Consider the following 27,338-nt stretch of genomic DNA (forward strand, 5'->3'; position numbering starts at 1 on the left):
ATTGTTTAACCCCAGGTTAAACAATACATATACAACAAGCTTCTTTCAGTTTCCATCTGTCAAATCCACTCACAAGACTTTGGTCGGCCCGAGGCTATAGTAGAAGACACTTACCCAGGATACCACACAGTGGCACTGACCCCAGAACCATGTGGTTGGGAAGCAAGCTTCTTAGCACACCGCCACTCCTGCGCCTATAAATATTAGGGTATGATTTGAGTAAGATTTGGCTGCTATTTCTAGCAGAGCTTGAGAATCAGAATTTGAAGCAATTATTGAGCTGTTGGAATCGGGGTCAGAGCTGGTAACACTGTACCATATCCAACTAAATGTAAATTGCAATATAGTGCACTTACAATTTCTAATTTTACATACACACTCATACACAATGGACTTCCTATGGTTTCCCTCTACCAAATTTACTCAAAGGTATTGACACTTGCTCTAATCAAACCAAATTTAAGAGCTTCTATGAAGGGAGATCTCATAGACGCAATTCTGTTTCTAAGTACATAATGTTATAAAATTTGGGTTTGGATTTTTGACTTAACTTTTACAGGTACAACATTTCTTCAAAGAATTTTATAGGGATAGACTTTTCTGTAATTTACAATTTCATTTCATTTGTTTTATATCCCATTCTCCATGTTGACCTGAATTTGAGGAATACTTATTGTGGGGACATTATTTTACAGTCAGATAGGGCGGTGAGCTCGCAGAATCATTAGCATGCCAGGCGAAATGCTTACTGGTATTTCGTCTGCCGCTATATTCTGAGTTCAAATTTGCCTTTCATCCTTTTGGGGTCGATAAATTAAGTCCCAGTTGAACACTTGGGTCGATGTAATTGACACCCCCCCCCCCCGTGGCGAAATTTGAAACCATTATTCCACAACCAGATACCCTTCCTGGTTCTAATCCTTATGTGTTTGACAAGTTTGAGAACTCAGAGCAACAGTGTAATTTGTTAATGAGAAATGTCAGCTGACATCACTGTTTTGCTCAAACATTTTTCTGCAAATTTATAGGAATTCAGCATTTACACACACACACGCACACACGCACACACACAAATGTGTATGTAACTATTTATATATTTTTTCATGTCTTGCGTGTCTCATCTTCACTGTTTGTCTGTGTTCCCACCAACAAATACTTATCTATATTTCCCTAGTCTTTCTTTGTCTCATTCTTTCTGGATCAATCCGTAACAACCATATCATATTTATAGTTGTCATGCAGCTATCGATATGCCGTACTGTCCTAAGCACAGAAATTGCAAATTTTTTCTGTTTGTCATTATTTTCTCATTTGATGTCAATATTTCTGTCTCTTCCCCCTCTCTCTTTATCCCCCCCTTCTCTCTCTCTCTCTCTCTCTCTCTCTCTCTCTCTCTCTCTCTCTCTCTCACACACTGGACTTCAATACAATTTCCATCTACCAATTCTACTCGCAAAACTTTAGTTACCCCTAAGTATCATGCATGCAGATAGAACTTAAAACCATGTGGTTACAATGTGAACTATGTATCCACACAGCCATGTCTAGAGGTGTGTTTAATACCAACCCAACTAAAATATGTTCAGAAGTTTCTATGCCTATTTATTTTGCTCGCATTTATTACATATTAAAATCCATATGTTTCTATAGTTGTTTGAAAAACATCAAGCAGTACATGTGTCAGTGATTCAGAAGTGGTTTAATTTCACATCAATATTTGCTCAAAATAACTCAGAATTATCTCTTATGAATCATTTCAAATATTTCTATTGAGGCTGAATTTAAGCAAGAATTCCCAGAAGTTTAAGAATCTAATATAGATTACTGACATTGACACAAGACTAAACATTTCGTTGAGGTCAGCTTTGCCTTCTGGGGTCATTAATCAAGTAGTAATCTAAGGCAATAAACAAGTAGACTCATTAAAGAATGGAGCAGGATGTCTTGTGGTATTTATCCTGGCTCTTTGCATTATGAAGTTTACATCCTGCCTTGGCCTACTTAAGTGGAAGATGTATTTCACAAACCAATTTAATAATCCCTTCTAGTTGGTTGCAAGCATTTGGGCTACGGTTTTGGTTTTAGGATATCTTCTCCCCTTACACCAGTCTCAGAAGTTCTGTAAAGGGTCATAGATACTATTTTACCTATCGTCTAAGAGATTAAAGAAAAAAAAACTAGGGAAAGGGAGCAGATACAGTGAAGCAGATTAAAGGCAAAGTTATAGGTAGTTTAAATAATAACCAGATAACGAGCAAAGAGAAGATAAAACAAGAGGGACAAGTTTTAACAAAGGTTGTATTAGTTTAATGCTTAAAAGGAAGGGAGAGAGAGTATTGACCTTTCAGGTGTTAGTCCTTCATCAGAAAAGAAAAAGAAAAATGAATGGGGAAAATAGAGGAAAAGAAAAAGTAGTGGGAAAGAAAGAAAGAGAAAAAAATGTTTAGGGGTTAGGTCAGAATGTAGTTCTGTGGGGTGCAGTTAGGTAGAGAGGAAGAGATGGGGTGGTGTGCGCATGTATAGGGGGTATTCATGTATACAAATGGGCATAGCAGAAGCTTGGTTGGGAGTAAAAATAAGGGAGCAAGGAAGAGTTTGAGGATTAAAAATTCCTCAGAGATTTTAAAGGATAAATATCTATTAACTCTCTTGTTTTGGTTACGTAAGTATTTTTATCTCATTTGAAATTTTAAAGAAATCGGTTCAAACATTTCCAACGGATCAATCATTGTTAGTTCTTTTTACTGTGCAGCATCAAAACAACAGTCGGCAGATTCTTCAAAAAACAAGATTTTTATTTGTTGGCACTTATCAACATCGAAAACCATTTGTTTGAGTGGATTTAGGATTCAAATGAATTTAAATAATCTAAAACATTGTTATGGAGTTGCTTACATGCAGTATTTTCATTTGTTAATTACAAAGTAAAAATAGAGGAAATTGCATTATACTTTGATTGTTGTTGTTCATAATTAGTTGCTGTTTAATCCCAGGCTATCCTGGCTGAGTGAACCTATGACTAAAGGCATTCCAACCATGACTATTTGTTCTTTTTTTTTTTTTTTTCATGACTACATTACTTAATATGTCCTGCCTTGCATAAGAGGGTAGGAGGTTATCTGTGGGATATTTGACTGCTGGTTGTGGCAGGTAGAACAACATGTGGTCCCCTTGTTGTCTTGGTTCATAATTAGCTGGATTGAGATCAAAACATATTTCTGTATTTGTCCCTCTTTCCAGAAAACATCTCAATAACATTTATTAACAAATAATGAATGAAGGATACAATGAAATGAATCTTATTGGGTAAGGTTACTGTATCCCAGGCTTTTCAACTTCGGTTTGTACACCCACCGCAGTATTCATTTGTGCAGTGTTCCTCAACAAGAAACAACTCTTATTTCTGTATACTTATTTTCCTGCCTAATTGAGAAAGCATTTACTCAGAATAAGGCAATTTTTATTTCATGTAATATGATCTTGTATGTTATATTTATTCCAATTTTATATTCAAACGATGCTTTAATCTTGAAAAGGAAATATTATGTATCTAATTGAGTTTTTCTCTTTGCTTTTTCAACAGTAATTTCTAAGTTGTTGTAGGTGTTTAGTCAGTGTTTTGGTTTTAGCTTTGATGAAATTTAGATATTGGAGCTGGTAAGCAAAGAGGTTTCTGATTTATTTTATAGTATTTTCATACTTTAGTTCGTAGTATTTTCATAGTTCTGTTTATATCAGTTTACTGTTTATATCGTTTTACTTTCTAGCCTTGTGATAAAGACAGCAATTTTAAAGAAAATTTTTATTTTAAATTTTGTCTTATGTTTAATTGTTTGTGTGCAGCTTCTTTCTCCAATAGATATTAAAACTATCACAACAGCACTGCTATAGCCTTTAAAACCCAAACTTTGTGTAAACCTGATGACTTACATAGGCTATGTATGTTGTGTGAAGAAATATATGATTAGCCTGAATACAAACAGTGGAGGCTGTGTTGGTGGTTTTGTGTGCTTAAGAAGCTTGCTTCCCAACCACATGGTTTCAGGTTCAGCCCTTCTGCATGGCACCATGAGCAGATATCTTCTACTATAGCCTCAGGCCAACTAAAACTTTGCAACTGGTTTTGGTAGACAGAAACTGAAAGAAGCTTTGTGTGTGTGTGTGTGTGTGTGTGTGTGTGTGTGTGTGTGTGTGTGTGTTAGTGGTCTCCTTGTAAATGAGTGTCACCATCATACAAGCAGTGTCATCTCCAATCATCTTTGAAAACATGCCTAGCAATGGAGAAATATTAGCATGTTTGCAAACAGGAAGGGTAATCTGGCCATAGAAAATCTGCCTCAACAAATCATGTCTGATTTGTGAGCATGGAAAAGGGGGTATCAAAATGATGATGATGATGATTCCACAGCCCTGGTTTCTAGCAGCTCAGATAGCTTCTTAAACTCATTGCTATATTTGTTATTGGATAGCAGGTCAACAATGATCAAGCAGACCTATGATTACAGATGCTCCAGCCATGACCCCCACTCCTTTTTCTTTTTTTTTTTTTTTTTTTTTTTGTACATCTAGAGCAACATTGTCTTATGTGTCATATCTTCTTTTAGATAGTTAAGTGTAATTGAAGATTCAATTCAACTGCTATGTCTAGGAGCTTGAGTGACTTGAGTGTAGAGGCTCACTCATGAGTGTAAGATAAGCTAGAACTATTTCAGACAATGTGCTGGTTGTATCTGGTCGGGCGCCTTGGTACTTTACTCTTTTTGCCTCAGGAGAATAGGTAGAAACATTTCTATATGAAAAGCAGTTTGAAAGACATGAAGCTTTCAAGCATTTCTGTTACGCACTCACAGCACATACAAAAATTTAATGGGTTTGCAAGGTGGTATATAAGTAAATATATCTACATGTACAGTTTGTGTATACTTGTGTGTGTGTGTGTGTTTATGAATCTACAGTTGTATGTAATTTCTTGAGTTATTTTTATTATATTTCTTCCTTTGTATCCCTTTTGTGTCAGATTTTTAGAATTTCTTTCTTTTATTGTATTGCTTCCATATTTTCCATGTTAGCTTGAATGGGATGGTTTATTTGCAAATTTAGATATTTTGTATATTGTTTTTTTACAATTGGCTGTTTTTACAATTGGCTGTCATTCACTCAACTACAAAGCAAAACTGGGTGTGGAGAAGAATAATAGGTGAAGGATTTGTTTATGTAAAACCAAATAGGTCTCTTAGAAAATAATCCTTATGTAAAGTTTTATTTCCTTTATTTGTATCCTACTTCATGAACAATAGCGTCATCAGCTACAGGTTTCTAAAGTGCCAATCACAGGTTCATTGCATTGCTGATTGCAAGAATCTCATGGGAATGTCTCTGTAGTGTTTGGCTTTTCACCGATGTTTATGTCCTTTACTGATATACATAGGTAAAAGATATACACGTATCTATATCTCTATCTATCTATAATATATATACATACATAGGTGCAGGAGTGGCTGTGTGGTAAGTAGCTTGCTTACGAACCACATGGTTCCAGGTTCGATCCAACTGCATGGCACCTTGGGCAAATGTCTTCCACTATAGCCTCGAGCCAACCAAAGCCTTGTGAGTGGATTTGGTAGATGGAAACTGATGGAAGCCCGTCGTATATATATGTGTGTGTGTATGTATGTGTGTTTATATATATATATATATATATATATATATATATATATATATATATATATATATATATATTGTGTATATGTTTGTGTGTCTGTGTTTGTCCCCCCCAACATCACTTGACAACCGATGCTGGTGTGTTACATCCCTGTAACTTAGCAGTTCGGCAAAAGAGACCGATAGGATAAGTACTAGGCTTACAAAGAATAAGTCTTCGGGCCGATTTGCTCGACTAAAGGCGGTGCTCCAGCATGGCCACAGTCAAATGACTGAAACAAGTAAAAGAGTATATATATATATATATATATATATATATATATATATATATATATACACACACACATATATATCATCATCATCATCATCATCATCGTTTAACGTCCGCCTTCCATGCTAGCATGGGTTGGACGATTTGACTGAGGACTGGTGAAACCGGATGGCAACACCAGGCTCCAATCTAATTTGGCAGAGTTTCTACAGCTGGATGCCCTTCCTAACGCCAACCACTCAGAGAGTGTAGTGGGTGCTTTTACGTGTCACCCGCACCAAAACGGCCACGCTCGAAATGGTGTCTTTTATGTGCCACCCGCACAAGAGCCAGTCCAGGGGCACCAGCAACGATCTCGCTCGAAAAACCTCATGTGTCACTCGCACAAGAGCCAGTCCATGGGCACTGGCAACGATCTCGCACGAAAGATATCATGTGTCGCCCGCACATGAGCCAGTCCAGGGGCACTGGCAACGATCCCGCTCGAAAGATTTCATGTGTCGCCCGCACATGAGCCAGTCCGGGGGGGGGGGCACTGGCAAACGATCCCGTTCGAAAAAGCCTCATATGTCACCCGCACAAGAGCCAGTCCAGGGGCACTGGCAACGATCCTGCTCGAAAGACCCCATGTGTCACCCGCACACGAGCCAGCCCGGGGGCACCGGCAACGACCTCGCTCGAAAAACCTCATGTATCACCTGCAAGCCGGCCCAGGGGCACCGGCAACGATCTCGCTCGAAAGATTTCATGTGTCGCCCGCACATGAGCCAGTCTGGGGGCACTGGCAAACAATCCCGCTCGAAAGATATCATGTGTCGCCCGCACATGAGCCAGTCCAGGGGCATTGGCAACGATCCCGCTCGAAAGATTTCCTGTGTCGCCCGTACATGAGCCAGTCCGGGGGGCACTGGCAAACGATCCCGCTCGAAACATTTCATGTGTCACCCACACAAGAGCCAGTCCAGGGGCACTGGCAACGAACTCGCTCGAAAGATATCATGTGTCGCCCGCACATGAGCCAGTCCAGGGGCACTGGCAACGAACCCGCTCGAAAGATTTCATGTGTCGCCCGCACATGAGCCAGTCCGGGGGCACTGGCAACGAACTCGCTCGAAAGATATCATGTGTCGCCCGCACATGAGCCAGTCCAGGGGCACTGGCAACGATCCCGCTCGAAAGATTTCATGTGTCGCCCGCACATGAGCCAGTCCGGGGGCACTGGCAACGAACTCGCTCGAAAGATATCATGTGTCGCCCGCACATGAGCCAGTCCGGAGGCACTGGCAACGAACTCGCTCGAAAGATATATATATATATATATATATCTATATATATATATATATATATATATATATATATGATGTGTAGTTCAAAAGTTTACTTCCTGGGTATGTGGTTTCAGGTTCACTTCTACAGTGTGGCACTGAGGCAAGTGTTTTCTTCTGTGGCCCCAAGCTGACCAAAGTCTTGCGAGCAGATTCAGACAGAAACTGAAAGAAGATCGAGTGTGTATGCACACATGCTTCCTTGTCTTCTCTTCATGTCATTGTTTCAAATGAATGTCATTCATCTCAATCATCTGCAAAACAGTCATGGGGAATTATATTACTTTGCTTGGCAACAGAAAGAGTGTCTGGCTATTGAAATTCTGCCTCAGTAAATTCCATCTGACCTGTGCAAGCATGGCAAAGCAGACATTAAAATGATAATGATATACATGTGTGTGTGTAAGAGAGAGAGAGAGCTTCCATCTACTTTCTTCTACTTGTAAGGTATTAGTCAATTCAAGGATATGCTATAAGACACTTGTCCAGTGGGCCACACATTAGAATCAAACATGGAAAAAGATGGTTACAAAGCAAACCTTTCAATCACACAGCTATGTCTGTGCCTGATCAATAGAATCAGTCTTAGGTTTGGACAAGAATCTATCCATAATTAGTCTAATCACCCATTTAAATAAGAAATTAATCAACTAGTCTGAGATAGACTCTGGTAGCAGACTTAAGATTTTCCTGATATGGAGTGTAATTATTAATTTCTGTGATGTTTGGTGTGAATCTGTCATTCTACAGTGAGATATGACCTCCATCATTTTGGAAGTGGCCATTTGGAAGTGGCCATTGTAACCTTTGTTGAGTCAATACCAAATGCTGCTTATTCATTTAGAAGAATATAATATTCATAGTTAAACAATTTCAAACAAGAACAACAAAACTAATTCTGTTGTCCTTGTTTGAAATTAAGTGTTGAAAAATGTATTTGGTACATAACTATAAAGAAACCAATACAGTCAGTACCCGTTACGTTTTTTATCCTTCTAGACAGGAAGAGGTCTTTTTGGGGAGGGTGGGGATAGATAAAGATAACTAGGTGATAGATGTATTAGTTGTGTTAGGGTTAGTCTCTGAATACAAGCAGCAGTCCTAATTTCAGCCATGACCATCTCATTTTTTATTCAGATATAGTATATTTAGGGCTATACAGTCTAGTATGTCCATTCCTGTTTTTTGTTTTGTTTTGTTTTGTTTTGTTTTGTTTTTTTCTTCTTTTTTTGAGACTGTAGGGTGTAATATGAGGTTTGTTTCTAGCTGCATGAACAGCCATATAAAGGCTTCCTCCAAGAAAGATTGGAATATTTAAAATCAAGTATTGAAATTTTATTTATCTATTTATTGGTGAATATATAATGAAATGTAGTTCTTTAGTTTTTTAAACTTTCATAGACTAGAGGAGGAATGAATAGAGATAATGAGGTGAGCTTAGTATAATTAATATTCAACTTGAATTTATGTAGGTTAGTGGGTGAAAAGAAGATGAATTCTAGAAGGATGTAGTTTTGGGTTAAGAAGGATTGAGAAGTGGGGAATTGTAGAAATAATGAGATTGGTTGATCCACCAAGTGGATTGTGTTGGCTTAGAGTTAGTAAGCTTAAAGAGAAAAGATAGATTTAGTAGACTTAGAGAAAGACAGTTTAGTTGTGGATCAACTGCATCAGAGTATTGGTGAGAGATAAGGCTTATCTCTCAGGCACACAGCCTTTACTGGATGCCATCAAGAATGCTTGTGGTGACAGTGTCTATTCTGAATGTAGGATCTCTGCTCTGGTATAGGTTTTATGATAACCAGTTATTAAGGGTTGGAATATTGATCTAGCTTAGTAGAGAGCCTTTGTAATGTAGCTGTGACTGTGTGAAGTACATGGATATCTCCATAAATGTTTGTTATTTGTTGTCCAAGCACTTATTAGGAATGTGGTGGTTTAAACTGATTGCCGTGTATAAAAAAACAATACCGAGCATGTGTAGAATTAGCTTTGTATTAGGTGGCATTTCTTCTGGCTCTTTGCTTTCTGAGTTCAAATACCACCAAGGTTAATTTTGTCTTTCATTCTTTCAGGCTTGATAAACAATAAAATAAAGTACCAATCAAGTACTGAGGTTGATGATCTTGACTAACCCACTTCCTCTCAATATTGCTGGCCTTGTGCCAAAATTTGAAGCCATATTACTGACTAGAGTCTGCTTTCAGTCCTATAGTAGGCAACTTGTATTGTGTGCAATATAAGTTAGAAAATATCTTAGTGTGTTGAAATATAAAAAAAATGCTTTTAACATAAAATATTCTGTGAAGACTTTATTGTGTGAATCTAGTCTATTTATTATTTTATCAATTTATTTAGTAGACAAGTAGTTTGTTTAAATAGAAATTATTTTAATAAAACAAAATCTCTAAGGTTAGCATATTTTTGTTATTCTTAGAAGAAACAAATTGCGTATAAGTACTGAATAAATACTCATTGAGCATTTTTCATAAATACTATCAAACAAAATTGTCTTGAAATATTAAGGTTACTATGGAGCAGAAAACCAACTAGCTCAGATCAGATACTTTATCTTATTGTATTATGTAAATTGTGATTTTTATCTGTGAGATATATTTAAAGTAAAAATTCCGAACATCTAGCCTTGAAAATCAATACATTTGTTTAAAGAATATTCAGTAGAATGTCTCTAACATTCATGACATGATGGTTGGCTTGAAGTATAAGAATTTGAGCAGAGCATCTCTGTTAATCTCTAATGTGTGCTTGCAAATCTAAGAACACATACAACCAATGTGTCATGGCGCTAATGTGATATTTCAGTATTTTAAATTTCTTGCATCATATAATAATAGCTTACTATTAATTATAGATTTTATACTCTTTGTAAATGATGTTTTAGCAACCAAGCTATGTTTTAATGTTCTCTCATGTACAGTGTATCCCTCATGTTATTAAATATAGGTGGATGGGTGGGGTGGGGGGTTCTGTTTCTTTTGTTTTACATTTTGCTTATTTTGTGTTTTAATTGTGTTCATTGTGTTCAGAAAATGGTGTTAGTTATGGACTAAGAACAAGGCTAGATACATTATAATTGCTTGAATTGCTACCTGCCTTTCTTCATTCAAGCTTTGCATTTCTCCTCTATTTAATTTACCTTGTGTCAATAAGAAATCAGTCATTACTGTTCATATTCATCTATAAGATGCAGGTATGGCAATCAAAGTGATTGTATATTCCTTAGTTTTGCAGAGTTCCTTCATTCACTTAACAAGTGTACTGAGATATTACCTATCATCATGTAGCTTCTTCCTCTTTAAGCCATGACTGCAGCTTCTGTACTGTTATTCAAGTTCCTAGAAATAGCAACCAGATGCCCTTTGGATAACACCCCTCACTCCTTCTTTGTTTGTTTGTTTGTTTTTTTTTTTTTTGGTGGGAGTGGGGCAGCAAAGCAACAACATGGACACTTTGGATCAAGTCATTCTTGCTTGTGACACCTGAACAATAAAGAAAAAAAAGATGAAATTGTCTAGACTGGAACATTTTTGATCAGTCAGCTTGGTCTGAACTGACCTGGGGCTAAACAACAGCAACCTATTGCTTTTAGTTTATTGATTTCTTTCAAATTAAAAAAAAAAAAATGAAAAATGACTTGAGGAAGTCTTTTACAACTGAAATAACTAAATTATCTAAATTTAGTCAGTCAGTTCAGTCTTGTTTTAGTAGGTCAAAATTTTTCTTTGTTTTTCTTTGTGCAGTTGCTATTGGTGATTTTTTTTCTTTTCTTTTTTCATTCTCTTTTTTAGCTTTTAATATGGAACAGGAAATCCCTGACTATGATATGGATAGTGAGGATGAAGCTTGGTTAAATGAGCAGGCAAAGAAGATGGAGATAACACCTCTTAAATTTGAGGAAATGTTAGACCGATTAGAAAAAGGAAGTGGTCAACAGGTACTTACTGCTTGCTCAGTCATTTTGATAATATTTTCTTTCTACAAGTTAATTTTATGTCACTTTTTTTTTTTTTTCCTTCTGTGCATTTTTCTCCATTTTGCTCAAATTCACTTCTGATTTTTTTTTATCATCATCCAAACACAAAACAGCTGACTTATAAATCTCTCTCTCTCTCTCTCTCTCTCTCTCTCTCTCTCTCTCTCTCTCTCTCTCTCTCCCTCTCTCTCTCTGTTGCGCATGCACACACACACACACACACAGCTGTTCGTTCATCCCAGAAATTTTGGACAGGACCACTAGAGCAATACATCTGTTAAACTATTTGTGGTGCTGTTCTAATCTTATCTTCTCAAACTGGAATTCTTCTCGACTGTTTATTTTTTTTCTTCTGTGTATGTTTTGATCAGCTTTAAATAATTTCGGCATTGCTGCTCAAGTGCACATGCACTTCTAGTGTAATCTTTTTCTCTAATTCAGACCACACAAGTAAATAAATAAATGAATAAAATGCAGGAACTCTGATTTCAGCTTATGAAACCAAACCACAATTAAAGGAATGCTTAAAAGGAATTATTTATTAGTCAGACATATAACTAGGAATGTAGCACAAGTGAATGCAAAGACCCAGTCTTTGGTGACACAATGGTGGTAATAATAATAATAATAATAATAATAATAATAATAACAAACAACTACAACAGCAACAATAAAAGAAATCCAAGCTGATGATACTTCCTCAATATTCAAATGAAGGGGAAACATCAACTGCCATTTGCAATCATTTGCAAACTTGCTGCTTATTCCTCAAAATATCAATTTTTTTATCTCATTGATTCAGCCAACATCCTCTCAGAAAAGAGTTATTCCCTCTGACTTCCTCTCATCCATTAAATACTTTCAGCTCAACTGCTTTGATAAAGATGAATTTTTTATGAAGTTTGAATTTGGAAAACTAAACTTGCACATTATTGTGATAATTGGGGGAAATTATATTGTCTCTGTTTTGTGTACATGGAGAGAGAGAGAGAGAAAGAAATAGCCATTAATTAACTAGTTTAATGTCACTATCTGGCCCTTGGGTGGCTTTAGCAGAGTCTTCTCTAATGCAAGCATTTGGACCAACTTTCTGGGGCCTGAAAATAACTGGACATCTTGGTGCATTGCTTCTTTTTGTAGCAACCGTTAGACCTTTAGCATTCACATTATTCTATCAAATGTAATGCTTATTTATTTACATTGATTTGAATTAATCATGCATTGTCCTATAGTTTTGAAATTTCAATGATGTCATATCATCATCATCATCATCATCATCATCATCATCATCATCATCATCATCATCATCATCATCAAACATCCGTTGTCCATGCTGGCAAGCTGGAAGGCTGCACCACACTCCAGTTCAATTTGGCATGGTTTCTACGGCTGGATTCCCTTCCTAATACCAACCACCCTGAGAGTGTAATGGGTGCTTTTACATGCCACTGGCATGAATGCCATTTGTGTAACACCAGTATTTACCACAAATGTGATTTTACTTGGCTTGATGGGTCTTCTTCTCAAGCACGGCATAATGCCAAAGGTCTTGGTCATTCGTCATTGCCTCCATGAGGCCCAAAGCTTGAAGATCATGCTTCACCACTTTGTCCCATGTCTTCGTGGATCTACCTCCACCACAGGTTCCTTCCACGATTAGACATCAGTACTTCTTTACACAGCTGTCCTTGTCCATACGCATCACATGACCATACCAATGCAGTCGTCTCTCTTGCACGCCACATCTGATGCCTCTTATGCCCAACTTTTCTCTCAAGATGCTTACACTCTGTTGTACATGTACACGGACATTGCACATCCAGCAAAGCATACTGGCTTTGTTTCTTTCGAGCCTACGCATGTCCTTAGCTGTCACAGCCCATGTTTCACTATCGTGTAGCATACCTGTTCGCACACAGACATCATACAATCTGCTTTTCACTCTGAGGGAGAAGCTTTTTGTTGCCAGGAGAGGTAGGAGCTCTCTGAACTTTGCCCAACCTAATCTTATTCTCACAGCTACAGTTTCGGAGCATCTACCCCTGCTATTAACTTGGTCACCTAAATAACAGAAGCTATCTACTACCTCTGGCTTACCCCTTCCCTGGCAGTTGATGGAGTCTATTTTATGTACATTTTCAGTGTTTATTGTACCTGTGCATCTTCCACACACACAAGCTATTTTCCCTGTTAACCTTCCTCTGATATTGCTGCACCTCTCATGTGTCCATAGCTTACACCTAGGCCATAGTTTCAACCTAGGCCTTTTCTACAGATAGAACAGGGCTTGAACAGGGCCAGTTACTCGAAAGCGTTCCTGTACATGGCTTGTACAGCTCTCACCAACCACTCATCTATCCCTAGTTTCCACATTGACCACAAGATAAGGGATTGGGGGCCCCTGTCAAAAGCTTTCTCTAAATCAACAAAAGCCAAGTACAAAGGTTTATCTTTGGCTGTGTATTTCTCCTGCAGCTGCCTTACCAGAAATATGTAATTGTATATTTTTACAATGATGTTGCTATGTAAGTGTGAGAGGCCGGATCTGGCCAGTTTAAACGTAAAACAGGTTGAAAATTTGGGGCTGGATATGGTTGGTTTAAATGCTAAAAGGTTAAGCTGTGTTTTTTTCCCTTCTACTACCACCGTCACCAAAACCACCACCACCACTATTGTTTGTCCCAGAGGTTTTAAGGCACTGCCTTCTCTCTGGATTAAATCATGGATGTTTTTTAAAAAAACAGAAAAAAACTGGATGAGAGTGGAACTTATATTCTGTGGTTGTTAAATGAGTAATGATACAATTATTTGCTGATTTTCAGTTCCATATAACCAATGTAGCAATATTAAATAACTCTAGCGATTATAATATGTATCTGTATGTACTATCTGTATGTACTCCGGGCATTGGTGTGCAGACACACTATGCATGTAGAGTGCAGGTAACAACAGGATAAACAAGAGTTTATCAGGAAACAAATATAAATAATCAGAAAATGGAGAAAACCTCAGATTAACAAACACATCGGTTGGACCACATTTATAGCTTATTTTTTAAATACAAAAATAAGCTATAAATGTGGTCCAACCGATGTGTTTGTTAATCTGAGGTTTTCTCCATTTTCTGATTTTATATATATGCTTGTACATATGTGTTTTTCTTCTGACTACAGTTATATGTATTTGTTATATGAATATAGTTATATCCATCCATCCTCTGATATGATGATCCTATCAAGTGCAGACTTCTAAATGCAGAGGTGAAGGGATTGGTGGACATATTTGAAACTTCGTGGTACATGGTGAAGGCAGAACTAATCCCTATCAGCTAAGACAAGGTCTTTTAATTTGGGGATCTACATAGTTCTTGAATGTGTATCATCAGCATGGCTTCAGCAAAAGGCTGGAAAACTTTACTGCTGCATTTCTACTACGCATGGTCAGGAATAAATGCTAAGGTAGTCTTGACAGGATTTAAACTCAGTACTGGAAACTGTTTAAAACTTCAACAACATGATCACTCAAGTATGATATGTATAGTGTGTGATACAGAATTACAATCTTACACATTAGAAGCCAGTACCATATTCAGTAAGCCGTTGAGACTCTTCAGATTATTGTTTAGAGATATTTACCAAATCTTAAGTTTGGTTAAAATTGAACAATTGACAGCACATGGATACTGATATGGCTGTGTGGTTTTAGAAGTTTACTTCTCAAAGATGTGGTTCTCAACCATGTGGCACTGTGGACTTGTATACCATACCACCACAACCTCAGATTGACCAGTAGCCTGCAAGCATGCAGTAGCCCCTTATAGTATTTTCCGGCATACAAGTCAGTGTAATGTGTAGTGTAAACATTCAAACATCATCACTTATCTTTCCAAACCCTGCTGCATTTCACATGGAATTTTCAATCCTCCGAAGTTGTCTAGGTGTGTAAGTCTAAGTCCTTTTTTTTTTTCCTCCTCTAAATTTTGGTCTGAAGAATCTAAATTTTATACTGGAAAATATAGTGTATGTGTATGTATGTATTTCTTGCTAGTGTAGGTTGGCAAAAGATGTAAACATCGATGAGAAAACCACTTTGGAGCAAAAATTACCCTGTGGCATTTGTTCCACTTGTGTTACAGGAGACACTCCCTTGCTACTCTTTAAGTGTCGTAAGCTAGTGATTGTTCCATTGAAAGTCATGTAACAAATAATACTGTAGCTCACAAACTGTTATACAAAATATTCAGGAAATGCAATATAATTAACATTCCTAATCCTGTTTCTTACTGTTGTGCATAAATGTTTCCTTTCATTTTTCAAAATGAAGATTTTGAGAGATTTAGCAAAAATACGAATGACTTTTTTTCTTTTCTTTTGTGTATTTAACATAAAGAGCTGATGTTTATGACACAACTATAGATTCTTATGTAAAACTATGATTGACTAATTTCAGTAAAATTTTGTTGAAAAAAATATTAAAAATAGAAGGTTCATTTTTAATTATTGTTATTATGAAATATTTATTTTCTGGGAGGTTTTCTAGGGAGGGTGGTTGCTTATGGTTTGTATTATTGCTGTTTATTTATTTTATTCATTCTTCATTCTGCACAGGTTGTTACACTTCAAGAGGCAAAACTATTACTGAAAGAAGATGATGACTTGATTATTGCTGTATATGATTACTGGTTAAACAAACGATTACGAACTGTAAGTTGAAATATAGAAACACTCTTTTGTGTGTTGCTTCCTCTACAAATATTCTTTTATTCTTTTACTTGTTTCAGTCATTTGACTGCGGTCATGCTGTAGCACTGCCTTTAGTCAAACAAATCGACCCCAGGACTTATTCTTTGTAGGCCTAGTACTTATTCTATCGGTATCTTTTTGCCGAACCACTAAGTTACGGAGACATAAACACAGCAACACCAGTTGTCAAGCGACTGTGGGGGGACAAACACACACACACACTACGGGTGTCTTCCAGCTTCCGCCTACCATATCCACTTACAAGGCTTTGGTCAGCTCAAGGCTAAAGTTGAAGACACTTGCCCAAGATGTCACACAGTGGGACTGGACTGAACCTGAAACCATGTGATTGGTGAGCAAGCTACTTACCACACAGCCACTCCTGTGCCTGTAAATAGTCTATAAATATAATTTGAATTTGTGGCTTTTCAGAAATCCATGTAAGTAACTGTGCTTTTCATGTTAACTATTCACATGGAATTGACTGAAAAATAGATTTATGAAAATACTCTTCCATTTTTAATATTAATGATCTCATTTATAGGGAAAGGGTGGTGAGATATTCATGTTTTCCTTATGAGCATTAGAGACATAAGTGAAATGGTTTTTACTCTCATTCTTTCACTCTCAGAGAATTGGTTATGTTGCATTGTGAGAAGGATCATTACAAACTGTTCACCATGTCCTTTTATCCACAAATGGAGAAGGTTTGAGCAAGACTCTAGTAATCTCTTCTCAAAGAAAAGCTGATATGCTACTCGAACTCTCGAGAGACAGGCCAGTGTGCATAGACACATGGAATGGAAATAAAGAAAAAAGTTATTGTTAAGCCCCAAGACATCCTTGATTCCAACCTCGGTTATCCTGTCTTTCTCTCAAGAATTATATATCTAGGGCTACATCATTTAATATGTCCCTTCTTTTTCAAGATTGTAGGGTGTAATTTGAAGAGAATTTAGGTGCTATTTCTGACAGGTTGAATGACCACATAGAGGTTCCTTCATTGGTTTATTCATTTCTTTAGTGTAATTGTTAGAGCTGATGACTAACCCAAAATGAATCACTCAGCTGTGAAATGGGAGTGTAGTATGATATTTCAGTAATGTGCTTCATCTTTAACACAGTATAAAACTTAACAATGAAGTTTCAAGCCTTATCCTGTCCAATTTGTAATCCAACACCTCATCCACCTTGGTATTCATACCATTATATGTTACAAATAAGCTTATTGTGTTCATTTATTTCTCTACTGTCACAAAACAGATTCAGTTGCTGGATGTTTTCACAGCAATAATCTAATACTAAAGTGATAGATTTAACCCTTTAACATTGAAATTCACATTGTATTGAATTAGTCATGTATTACTTTGTAGCTTCATGGTTTCAAATGGTGTGATTGTTTACTTTTAGAATGACATTGTAGGCTAAGTGTGAGAGGTCAGATGTGGTTGGTTTGACCTTAAAACAGGTCGAATATTAAGGCCAGATATGGTCGGTTTAAATGCTAAAGGGTTAAACTGAAACAAATTCTGTTATATCTATAAGCCATGCATGAAGACACATAGGCTAGTCATTAGAGTATTGCACTCAAGTTCACCAGATTGTGATTTCAATTCCTAGTCTGGGCAGTTTGTTGTGTTCTTGAGCAAAACACTTCACTTTATTCTGCTTCAATTCATTCAGCTGTAAATGAGTTACCCTGTGATGGACTGGTATCCCATTCAGTAGGAATGTCGTGATCTTGGTCACTTATACACCATGGAAACCAAGTAACCAGCCCCTTAAGTCTTAGGACTTGAAATAGTAATGTCTAAGGGGCCTATTTTTTCTATAGGCTTTGTGCATTATCTATCTTGCTCCACACACTCTTTGGGTGTCACTTGCCACTTTCTAATTGAACCATTATAACTAGGGAAAGTTATCTTATTCATTTAAAAAAAAAATAAGATAATGAATTGAAAGGAGGCAGTGACCATAACATTTGTAGGTTAGTGTCCAGAAAAATTATCATCATCATTTTTGTATCTGTTTTTCTATGATGATATAGGTTGAACAAGACTGCTTGAGGTAATGTTTATGGCCAGAGGCCCTTTCTGGTGCCAACCCTTTTAGTTTCATCTTACTGCACACTGGGATATGGTGTTCTTATTCTAAAACTAGGATACACTCAATGATATCTTGACAGTAAAAATATTTTGAGTCAGAAATGCATATGCAAATATAATTTTCAAGTACTATCACACAGACAAAGAAAAATAGATGTGAAACAAAGCAAATATAAACAAGGTATAACAATATTTCAAATATGTAATTATAATAGATAATCTACTGTTGTGTTTTGTTCCTGAATTGTATCAAAATTTTTAATTATAACCTAAAGAAAATGGTGAAAGAAACTAAAGAATTATAAACTAAAGAAAATGGTGAAAGAAATAGAAAGTAGAAACTTTAAATATATTCTTGTACTTGTATTAAGATCTTTTAATATTATATTTTATTCTTTTATTGGTTTCACCTATGTGGCCATAATGGAGCACTGCCATGATATTTTTCAAATACAGTGGCACATTTCATGCACCGTTAATTTTTGATAATTTATTGTAAATGGATCCTCTGCTTAGGTTGCCATATACTGAGGTATTTAAGTGCTGCGCAAGCTTTGTTGATACATACTTTTACATCTGACTCTTTAGAGGTGTGTGAAGGAATTTACTGGTTTTATCCAGCTTGCAAACAACTAAGTAATTGTCCCTTCTAATAAAGATGAATTCTGTTCTTCCAGTGTTACCATAAGAGTTCAATGTCTTCTGATACATCCTCCAGGTTGTGATGTAGGGTAGTAGCTTCTGCAGTTACTTCTGACGTTAATGCTAAGTCGTCAGGGTAATCTGCATCTGTTATTGTTCAGATCTGGAATTTCTAGATTTTTGTGAGAGTGAAACTAAACCCCTTGTAATCTATTGAAGTGTAGGGGATTTAGTCAAGACAAAGTATAAAATAAGAAAGGTGTGAGAGTGACTTCCTGTAAAGTAACAAAAATGTTGAGAAAATCTGTCTTCCTATCAGGTCTCTAATTAAAATCTTAGCTTGTAAAACATTATTACATTATATTTCTTGAGGGGTGCCATAGACTGGTAAATTCTTTTTCTCTATGAACTAAAATCAAAAGCTTTTGAGAAGTCTAGGACTAACAAAATGGCAGGAAGATTCTAACTTCTTCCACACAGTAGTTGACTATGTTATTTTGTGGCTCTTTCACCTGATGCTAACCAAAAGACTTGAAGTTTTGCTAAATGTCACCTACACATGCATGCTTCATACTATTTTGATTTGGTCCTGGAAAGAGCACCCTACCTAAGAAATTTTATACAATTAGCTACGAAAATTATTATATATAATTAAATAAAGAAGTGTTTGTTTTGTTGGCCACTGCTGGACATTGGGCAGCTCAACATGATTGTGATCACATTGGTCATCCTGCAAGCTCACTCATCAATCAGTTAACCGATAATACGGATGTCACCAAGAGAAATTATCATGCCATGGAAGGTAGAGATGGGGAAAGGGGAAATCAAGGTCATGAGAACCCAAGCAAGCTTGACCTAATGATAATGATATTGTAAATGAATCACCTTATTACTTAACTAGTCTGTTCTCTACCAGTAAAATGTTCAGTAATTGCTTGAATCTCATATGTCATCAATGAATGCGTTTGATAAACTCCCTTAAAATGATTATCTTTCAACTCCGGTAATTAAGAAACATTTTTGTTATTATTTATGTTCAATATTCTTAAAATCCCAGTGTGAATTCTAAAACATAGATTTATCAATAAATTGAATTTTTTCTTTTATCAATAAAATGATTCTTTTTCACGGATGAACCAAAACATATTAATTCAAATACTCTTTAGATTGCTTTATTATGTAATTTGAAATTTTCTATTCAAATTAATTCATAAATGGTTATTTTTGTTTGGTTTTAAATTATTTCCCTTTTGGAAATTCAATTTCCTTCGGAATTAACTTCATTAGTATTCAATCCTTGCTTTTACAGCAACATCCATTAATACTTCAAGTGAAAACTGAGAAAAGAGATGGATCAACAACCAATAATCCATATGTAGCTTTTAGACGAAGAACTGAAAAGATGCAAACCCGAAAAGTAAGAGCTAATTTTTCATTTTGGTTTTCTTTTGTAAATAATAGCCCCTTTTTTGTTATTTTTGCAAATATATATTTTATTGATTATTCCTATGTGTAATTACAATATTTGTTCTTAAAATAAAGAAAAAGGTTTATTGATTGAAAGTATATGTCTCTCCTTTCCCTATTTTAATTATTCTATATTAATTGCATAATTTTTTTCCCCCTTCCAGAATCGAAAAAACGATGAAGCATCTTATGAAAAAATGTTGAAGTTAAGACGTGATCTTTACAGGGCTGTGTAAGTATAGAATTAAATGCCTGAGGAAATTTTTGAACTATTTAACTTTTAAAGGCAGTGAGCCAAAATGGTTGGAGTCTAATGACTGAAAGGGATAAAACAATAAAAGAATTTAGAAATTAATAATTTTCTAATATTTACATCTACATTGGTCTGGCTATTCATGAGAAGAGTGCCATTTGTTTGCAGTCCATTGCAAAAGCATTTCTGGGCTTCTTTACATGTCTTGATATGTTGCATGGTTTTTGTAAACAAAAGGCTCCTTCACATGAGATCATTTGTTTCTAGTTCTGTGCATAACCATTCCCAGATTCTTTGTTGTTTGACAGACTAGGAGATTATTACCTTGGTTGGATACAGATGAGGTTTCCAGATGTAGAAAACTCTGTCCCAACATACACTCATCTGACTTATGCAAGTATAGAAAAGTAGATGTTAAAACGATGATAATTATGAAGGCTATATTTCAATTGACTTGATTTGAAATACAGATCTCTATTTTTAAACTAAGGAGACAGCATCACTGGTGACAGCACAAGTGCCAAGCTATACTCGCCATAAGATGGCAGCCTTTCCTTGTGACAATGTTGAAAACTGGAGAGAAGAAGCTTGCATACATTTGAAAACAAAAATTGTGCTCTATCTTTGGTGATAGAAATGGAGTGCTAACTTTTCAAATATATGATATTTGAATAAGGACCTTTTGTAATGACAGCATTCCAACCAAGAACTTTAAACTATTTTATATCAGCTATTGGCATTACAAGATATTGTTTCATACTTTGGACCCACCTTGCTGGTGAGATTCCAGGTTAAAGGAATTGTAATTTTTCCAGATAAAGGATTTACTGGTTTCAGTCATTGAACTGCGGTCTTGCCCAGACACCATCTTGAAAGATTTAGTTGATCAAATCGATCTCAATGATCATTCTACCAGTTTCCACCAAATCGAGAGTATGTAAACATGCCAACATCAGTTGTCAAGTGGTGAGAGACAAACACAAATGTGTATACATGCACATGTGCACACACACACACACGATAGATCTCTGCAAAGCCCCCATTGTGGCTTGGGCCTATAGTAGAAAACACTTGTCTAAGATGCTATGCAATGGAACTGAACCTGCATCCCTAGGCCATGTCTATGCCTAGGGATCCAGGCATGGCTGCATGCTTTAAAAGTTTATAAGTTCATATATATTCAAGTATTTACTTCATGAATCTAACTATTATTTTGTTAAATCTTTCTTGAATATTGAGCTCTTTAATTGTGTGTGTGTGTGTTTATGTTTATGAAAAGTGCATTTCCTTCTATTTTGTTTGCAGGACATTACTTGAAATGATTAAAAGGAGAGAGAAAACGAAAAAAGAAATGTTACAATTAACTATTGAAATTCTTGAGAAACGGTAAGAATTTGTCAGACATTGTGTCACAGTCTGTATACAAAACTGGTTTATACTTTTTACGTGTTTGTAATGATGTATATAATTAACCTTGCTTTAAACTGGATGGAGAGAAAAACTTACACTTTGACCAAAATTCTCCCACGAAAAGCATGGGTTGTTTAGAAATTTCTCCAAATGCACAATAGTGAACATGACAATTGTTTTGAAATAAAGTAACTACAAAAACAATGTTAACTGGACTGAAATTTCTCGAGAAGAGTTTGTGGAATATCAAATAAATTTTACTGCTGTAAGGTGCAGGAAATCTAACCTCACAGACTCTTAACCCTTTGGCAAACAATAGTAAAAGCCACTGACAAATATATCTTCAGCAGTTTTCTCAAATTCTAGAATTAGCTCTGGAATTTTTTAATGAGATTGGTGTTTATTTAACTCTTTTGATACCAGTCCACAGGAGACCACCTCTGGTTCTATGATACAAAAATATCTAATTTACAGTGTTTATGTTTAAATTGCAATCTCCTATCATAGTTTTGGTATTACTTAGTTGAGTTATACTTCCAACTGCAGCAGCCTGATAATGGAACAGTTAGCTGTTTGATCAAATTTCTCCAAATTCTTGAGTATTTTACAGATGTAATTGAAATATTTCAGCAGACATGTGGGCACAGAAAGCTTAAGAAAAATGGTCAACAATTATTTGATAGCAGTATTCAACAACTTAATGCTTTTATTATAAGTATTTACCCTAACACCATTAAAATTGTGAATACTTATTTTATTTACAGAAGAGAAAATGAGATGTATATTTAAGATAGGTTTATTTTACTCTTTAAAACACCTTTAGTGAACAAGAACAATATTATGTATAGAATATTTATTTGTTGTTACAGACTAGTAAAAAAAAATTTTAAATCAGTAAACATAAAAAAAAAGCAGCATGATTTAAAAGAAGGTAATAAACAAGTTTAAATTGGAAAACACTGCTTTAGATTGTTTCTGTTAGAGTTGGATCACATCTGCAATGGTTGGAATTATTTAAAAGCTACTTTTTAATATTTTAAAATGGAGGTGAATGTTCTAAGATTCATTGTGTCTGCTAATTAGGTGAAAGATAATTTATCTTAACAATGATTTGCGTATTTATTCTTAATACGTTCCAACAGGTTTTAACATCGTTTAACATCCGCTTTCCATGCTAGCATAGGTTGGACGATTTGACTGAGAACTGGTGAACCAGATGGCTACACCAGGCTCCAATCTGATTTGGCAGAGTTTCTACAGCTGGATGCCCTTCCTAACTAGTGGGTGCTTTTACGTGCCACCGGCACGAAGGCCAGTCAGGTGGTACTGGCAACTGCCATGCTAAAAATGGTGTATTTTACATGCCACTTGCACAGGAGCAGCACTGGCACGATCTCGCTCGAATGTCTTTACACATGCCACCGGCACAAGTGCCAGGAAGGCAACGCATGGCACAGGTGCCATCATGATTTTGCTTTCGCTTGCCCCAACAGGTCTTCACAAGCCAGTCATTGTTGTGTATGCCACAGGAGAACTTGCCCTTCTTACGATAACAATATGTTCATAACACACATGGCTCATTGGTGCAAGGGATCTTGGGGCATATGTTTTGACATGTATCTCGTCAGCCAGAAGTACCTGGACCTTTGAGCCCAAACAAGTTATGGCTTTGCTTTATGATTTCAGCAAACAAACTAAGTTGTTTACTGAAATTATAAACAGAACCATCAACCACTAGATTTAAAGGTCTGGGTACCTTCTAGTTGACAAGACTCATGTCTAAAACACCAGTGTCCCAGAATCCCTTGCACTAACGAGCCAAGTGTATTATGAACACATTGTCATCATACAAAGGAAAAGTTGTTTTACTGTGACATACACAACAACAACTAGCATATTTGCATTTGAATCTGCTGAAATGTATGTAGAATAAATACACAAATCATTGTTTCAGATACCATTATACACCGTGCAAATAACAATTTAAAAAAATTTATCCAAAATTCCTGGCATAGATATGTTTGTTTTTAAATCTTTGGTGTCTTCTCCTTTTGAAACTGATGAAGCATTTCTGTTGTAAACCTAGTAGCCCTTTCATTACTACATTTCTTGTGAAATACACTACTTATACGTTTGATGGAGAAATTTAGTAACATAACTGTTGTGAGAGTGTTTGGAAAAGGACTGAACAAAAAGGTTTAAATAAGAACACTGTAAAACAAGTGGTTTTGTATCATAAAAACCAAGGATAATCTTGGACAGATTGTTAAGGAATATCCTGTCAATGGATCAGACATATATAAAAGCAAAGACAAAGCTAATTCTGTTCTTTGCTTGACATTCTTGTCTTCAAAAGAGAAAATGTAAACTGAAGAACAGAATTATAATTCTTATCTTTATTCATCCACAAAATACAAATGTTACCTATTTATATTACCTGAAATTTTAACTTACATATTTTGAAACAAATGGTGGTTGTTTTTATTTTTGAAAAAGCTGACTACTGCAAAAAGCTCCTTTCTGGTTCTGCAAGCAAATAGTAAAATTGTGATGAGTAGTTGTATATTAGATATAATTAAACAAACTAACATTAATGTTCAATTGATGTACTGATTTTTTAAATTAGCTTTTTTATAATTTTATTGTGTGTGAGTGAGAGAGAGAGAGAGAGAGAATGGAATGGAATGGAATTGCTGGTGGTTGATTTGATAGGGTGATGGCCTCCCAACCAAAGGGATAAGGTTTATGTCTTGTCCTGGTAATGTGCTGTATTCATGATGAAGACACATAACTCTTGTTAAGCAGTCTACAGAGTTGTAAATCATTATTGTTGAATATAGCTCTTTGATTGAGCAGCATGAGTATCAATTAGTTAACAAGATAGCTTGCATTTTAAATCTTCCCATGAATGTGAGTTAGTGAAGCAGACAGGCTCCATTTTTCTGACTCGTCATAGACACACTACATGACAGAAGTGTTGTCCCTATGAACTGTTGCATTATGTGACTTGCACATATACACAAGTCATTAATTTAAAGGATTTTTATTAATAACTATATATACTTATGATTTAGGTAGCTAGAAAAACTATCTTGAACATTTGTATCCTGGTTCTTTTATAGCTTTCTGATGGTTTTTAGATAAACTTTACCAATTAAAAGGTATTGTCAGGATTGTTTCTTGTAAAGTAGAAAGGATATGTGTCCTTCACGAATGACAGTATTGTTATCAATGTTACATTGCTATTCAGATATCAAATGGAGGACTTCAGTGGTCAGCTTTTAACTGAGGCAGAAGCTCAGAAGTATTCCAGGCCATCTTACATTTCTCCATATGGTGTTGCTAGGCAAGGAGAATGGGCAGATGGTATCAATGGGGTAAGTTACTTCAGTATGGTACCTTGTGAAATACTTATTTCTTTCTGCATCCTGCTCACACTTTATCTATTGGATGCTGTGCTGACTTTGTTTTTTTTTATTTCATATGTATTGTTTTCACAACATTTCAACATGTTTTTTTTTTGTATTTTTTCTTCATATAGTTTGGTTTCTAAATTTATGATTTAGTTGGTAAAAGCAAAAAGTATATTTTTCACCAAACACTTATTGGGTTTTTTTTTCTTATTAAGCTACATATTAAAAAATGTTTTTCCTTGAATGTTTTATTTTTTTAATATCACAATAACTAGATAAAATTTAGTGAAACCTGAATAATTGCTTTCAATATGAAAAAAATAATCTGCTTTTCTTCTCCCTCTTTAAGTTGGTACCTATATATCTTTATTGCTTCTCTTCTGAGAGAAGAATACAAATAAAAATCAAGACAATTCTAGTAATGAAAATTTAACTTCAGTTTGTTTATCAAAGTTTCTTGTTAAGATATTGTATAAATCTAAATCAAGAAATAAAGGGACTAGGACTATGTGTATTTGTAAACAATATATTTTGATTTCACTTTTATTTATTTCTTCATTTCTTCATCTTTTTATTAGACTAATTCTATCACATATATATTACTACTGCACATTAAACCTTCTAAAGACAGTTTAAAACCAGAACTATGTTTGATATTAGATCCTTGCAACTTAGCTGTGCATATCAAAATAATTTATGTTTCAAACTTATGCAATCATTTACTATAGTACAGAACATCTTTAACCTCAGAGCAAAATGTACTTATACATGAAATCCTGTACAAACTACCATCTATTCATGATTTCGGATTATTCTTTAGATCACTATTTCAGAAGCCTAAACAATCTGTTGTGTATAGTCAATAATTAAAATTTTTTCTTCTTTCTTTTACATTATATTTTAATACCAAGTTGTATGCCTCCACTAAAAGTACTATGATACTGAACATGGTTTGCCTTCATTTAGTCTTTTTCCTTGGTCTTGTCTGTAGAATATATTTTTCTTTCAATTTCTTCATATATCTTAATTTTTAAAAAATTATGTCTTACCTCTTTCTTTGATTAGGATGAAGGATTACAAAGTAATAAGAAACGTATTTATCGGAAACGAAAACACCGTCAAATTGCTCAGCAACAAGGAGCCAGTCTCAGCAGTAACCAAACTCCTCATTTCAATGATGTTGATGTTTTACAACCTGATATTTATAGTTCAGAGGAGGAAGGTCTTTCACCTGTAAGTACAACCTTCCTTCAGATTCACATATTTTACTTTATTTTGTTGGTATATTATGTTTACATTTGAGACGACTTTTATTTATTTCAAAACGGAAAAAAAAAAAAAATAAATGAATATAATAAAGAGAATTTTGCAATTAAGTAAGGGGACTTATGTTCAAATACTGACTTATTACCAGTTTCAGATTACAGATTTTTACATATTCAGTGTTATTATAAATTCAACTATTTCATCTTTTAACAATGACTTCTTATATAATCACACAAAGTCTCAAATTTCTATGAGATGAATGAGGCAAGCATGAGTGCTGTAAGTAAAGTGGGCAACAACAGTTGATATTTTGGCTGTTGTGACATTTTTGGAATTTCAAATCAAACTCTCTATGAAATTCAAGGAAGTACATTGCTCCATACGGGAGCCATAAGTGCTACTTAATACAGTTCACCTACCTTATTGAATCGTGGGTCTTCCTCGACCCAGAATACCTTTGACTGGTCATCTCCATCATGTAGATCTACTTTTGTAGAGTTGAGTTAATGAAGGAACTTCTATGTAATCAGCTTGCTAGAAATATCAGCCAACTCTCCTTCAAGTCACACTCTGTGATTTTGAAGTAAGAGAAGGACACATTAGATCATGTAGTTTTTTTAATCTTTAAAAAAAAAAGAAAATGATGATCACTGCTCAAATCACTTTTGTTCATAAGTCTGTTCATTCAAAATGATTTGAGGTTAAACAACAACAAACCTATTCTAAACTAACTGGAGCTTCTCAATAAGTGACTTTTCATCAGCAACAACAGTAGCCACATCAATAACA

At 35.4% G+C, this 27,338-nt stretch overlaps 1 protein-coding gene across 1 annotated transcript in view; it reads left to right on the forward strand.

Annotated features, from left to right (window-relative positions):
* Window positions 1-27,338, forward strand: part of LOC106869344 (enhancer of polycomb homolog 1) — a 136,232-nt gene that overhangs the window by 94,308 nt on the left and 14,586 nt on the right. Inside the window, exons 3-9 of the mRNA XM_089354215.1 lie at window positions 11,067-11,212; window positions 15,859-15,954; window positions 20,050-20,157; window positions 20,372-20,439; window positions 21,766-21,846; window positions 25,121-25,247; window positions 26,349-26,516. Of these exons, the coding sequence (XP_089210341.1) occupies window positions 11,067-11,212; window positions 15,859-15,954; window positions 20,050-20,157; window positions 20,372-20,439; window positions 21,766-21,846; window positions 25,121-25,247; window positions 26,349-26,516 (794 nt within the window). The remainder of the gene's footprint in view (window positions 1-11,066; window positions 11,213-15,858; window positions 15,955-20,049; window positions 20,158-20,371; window positions 20,440-21,765; window positions 21,847-25,120; window positions 25,248-26,348; window positions 26,517-27,338) is intronic.

Source organism: Octopus bimaculoides, chromosome 6, assembly GCF_046866305.1.
Source record: "Octopus bimaculoides isolate indiv1 chromosome 6, ASM4686630v1, whole genome shotgun sequence".
Lineage (NCBI taxonomy): Eukaryota > Metazoa > Mollusca > Cephalopoda > Octopoda > Octopodidae > Octopus > Octopus bimaculoides.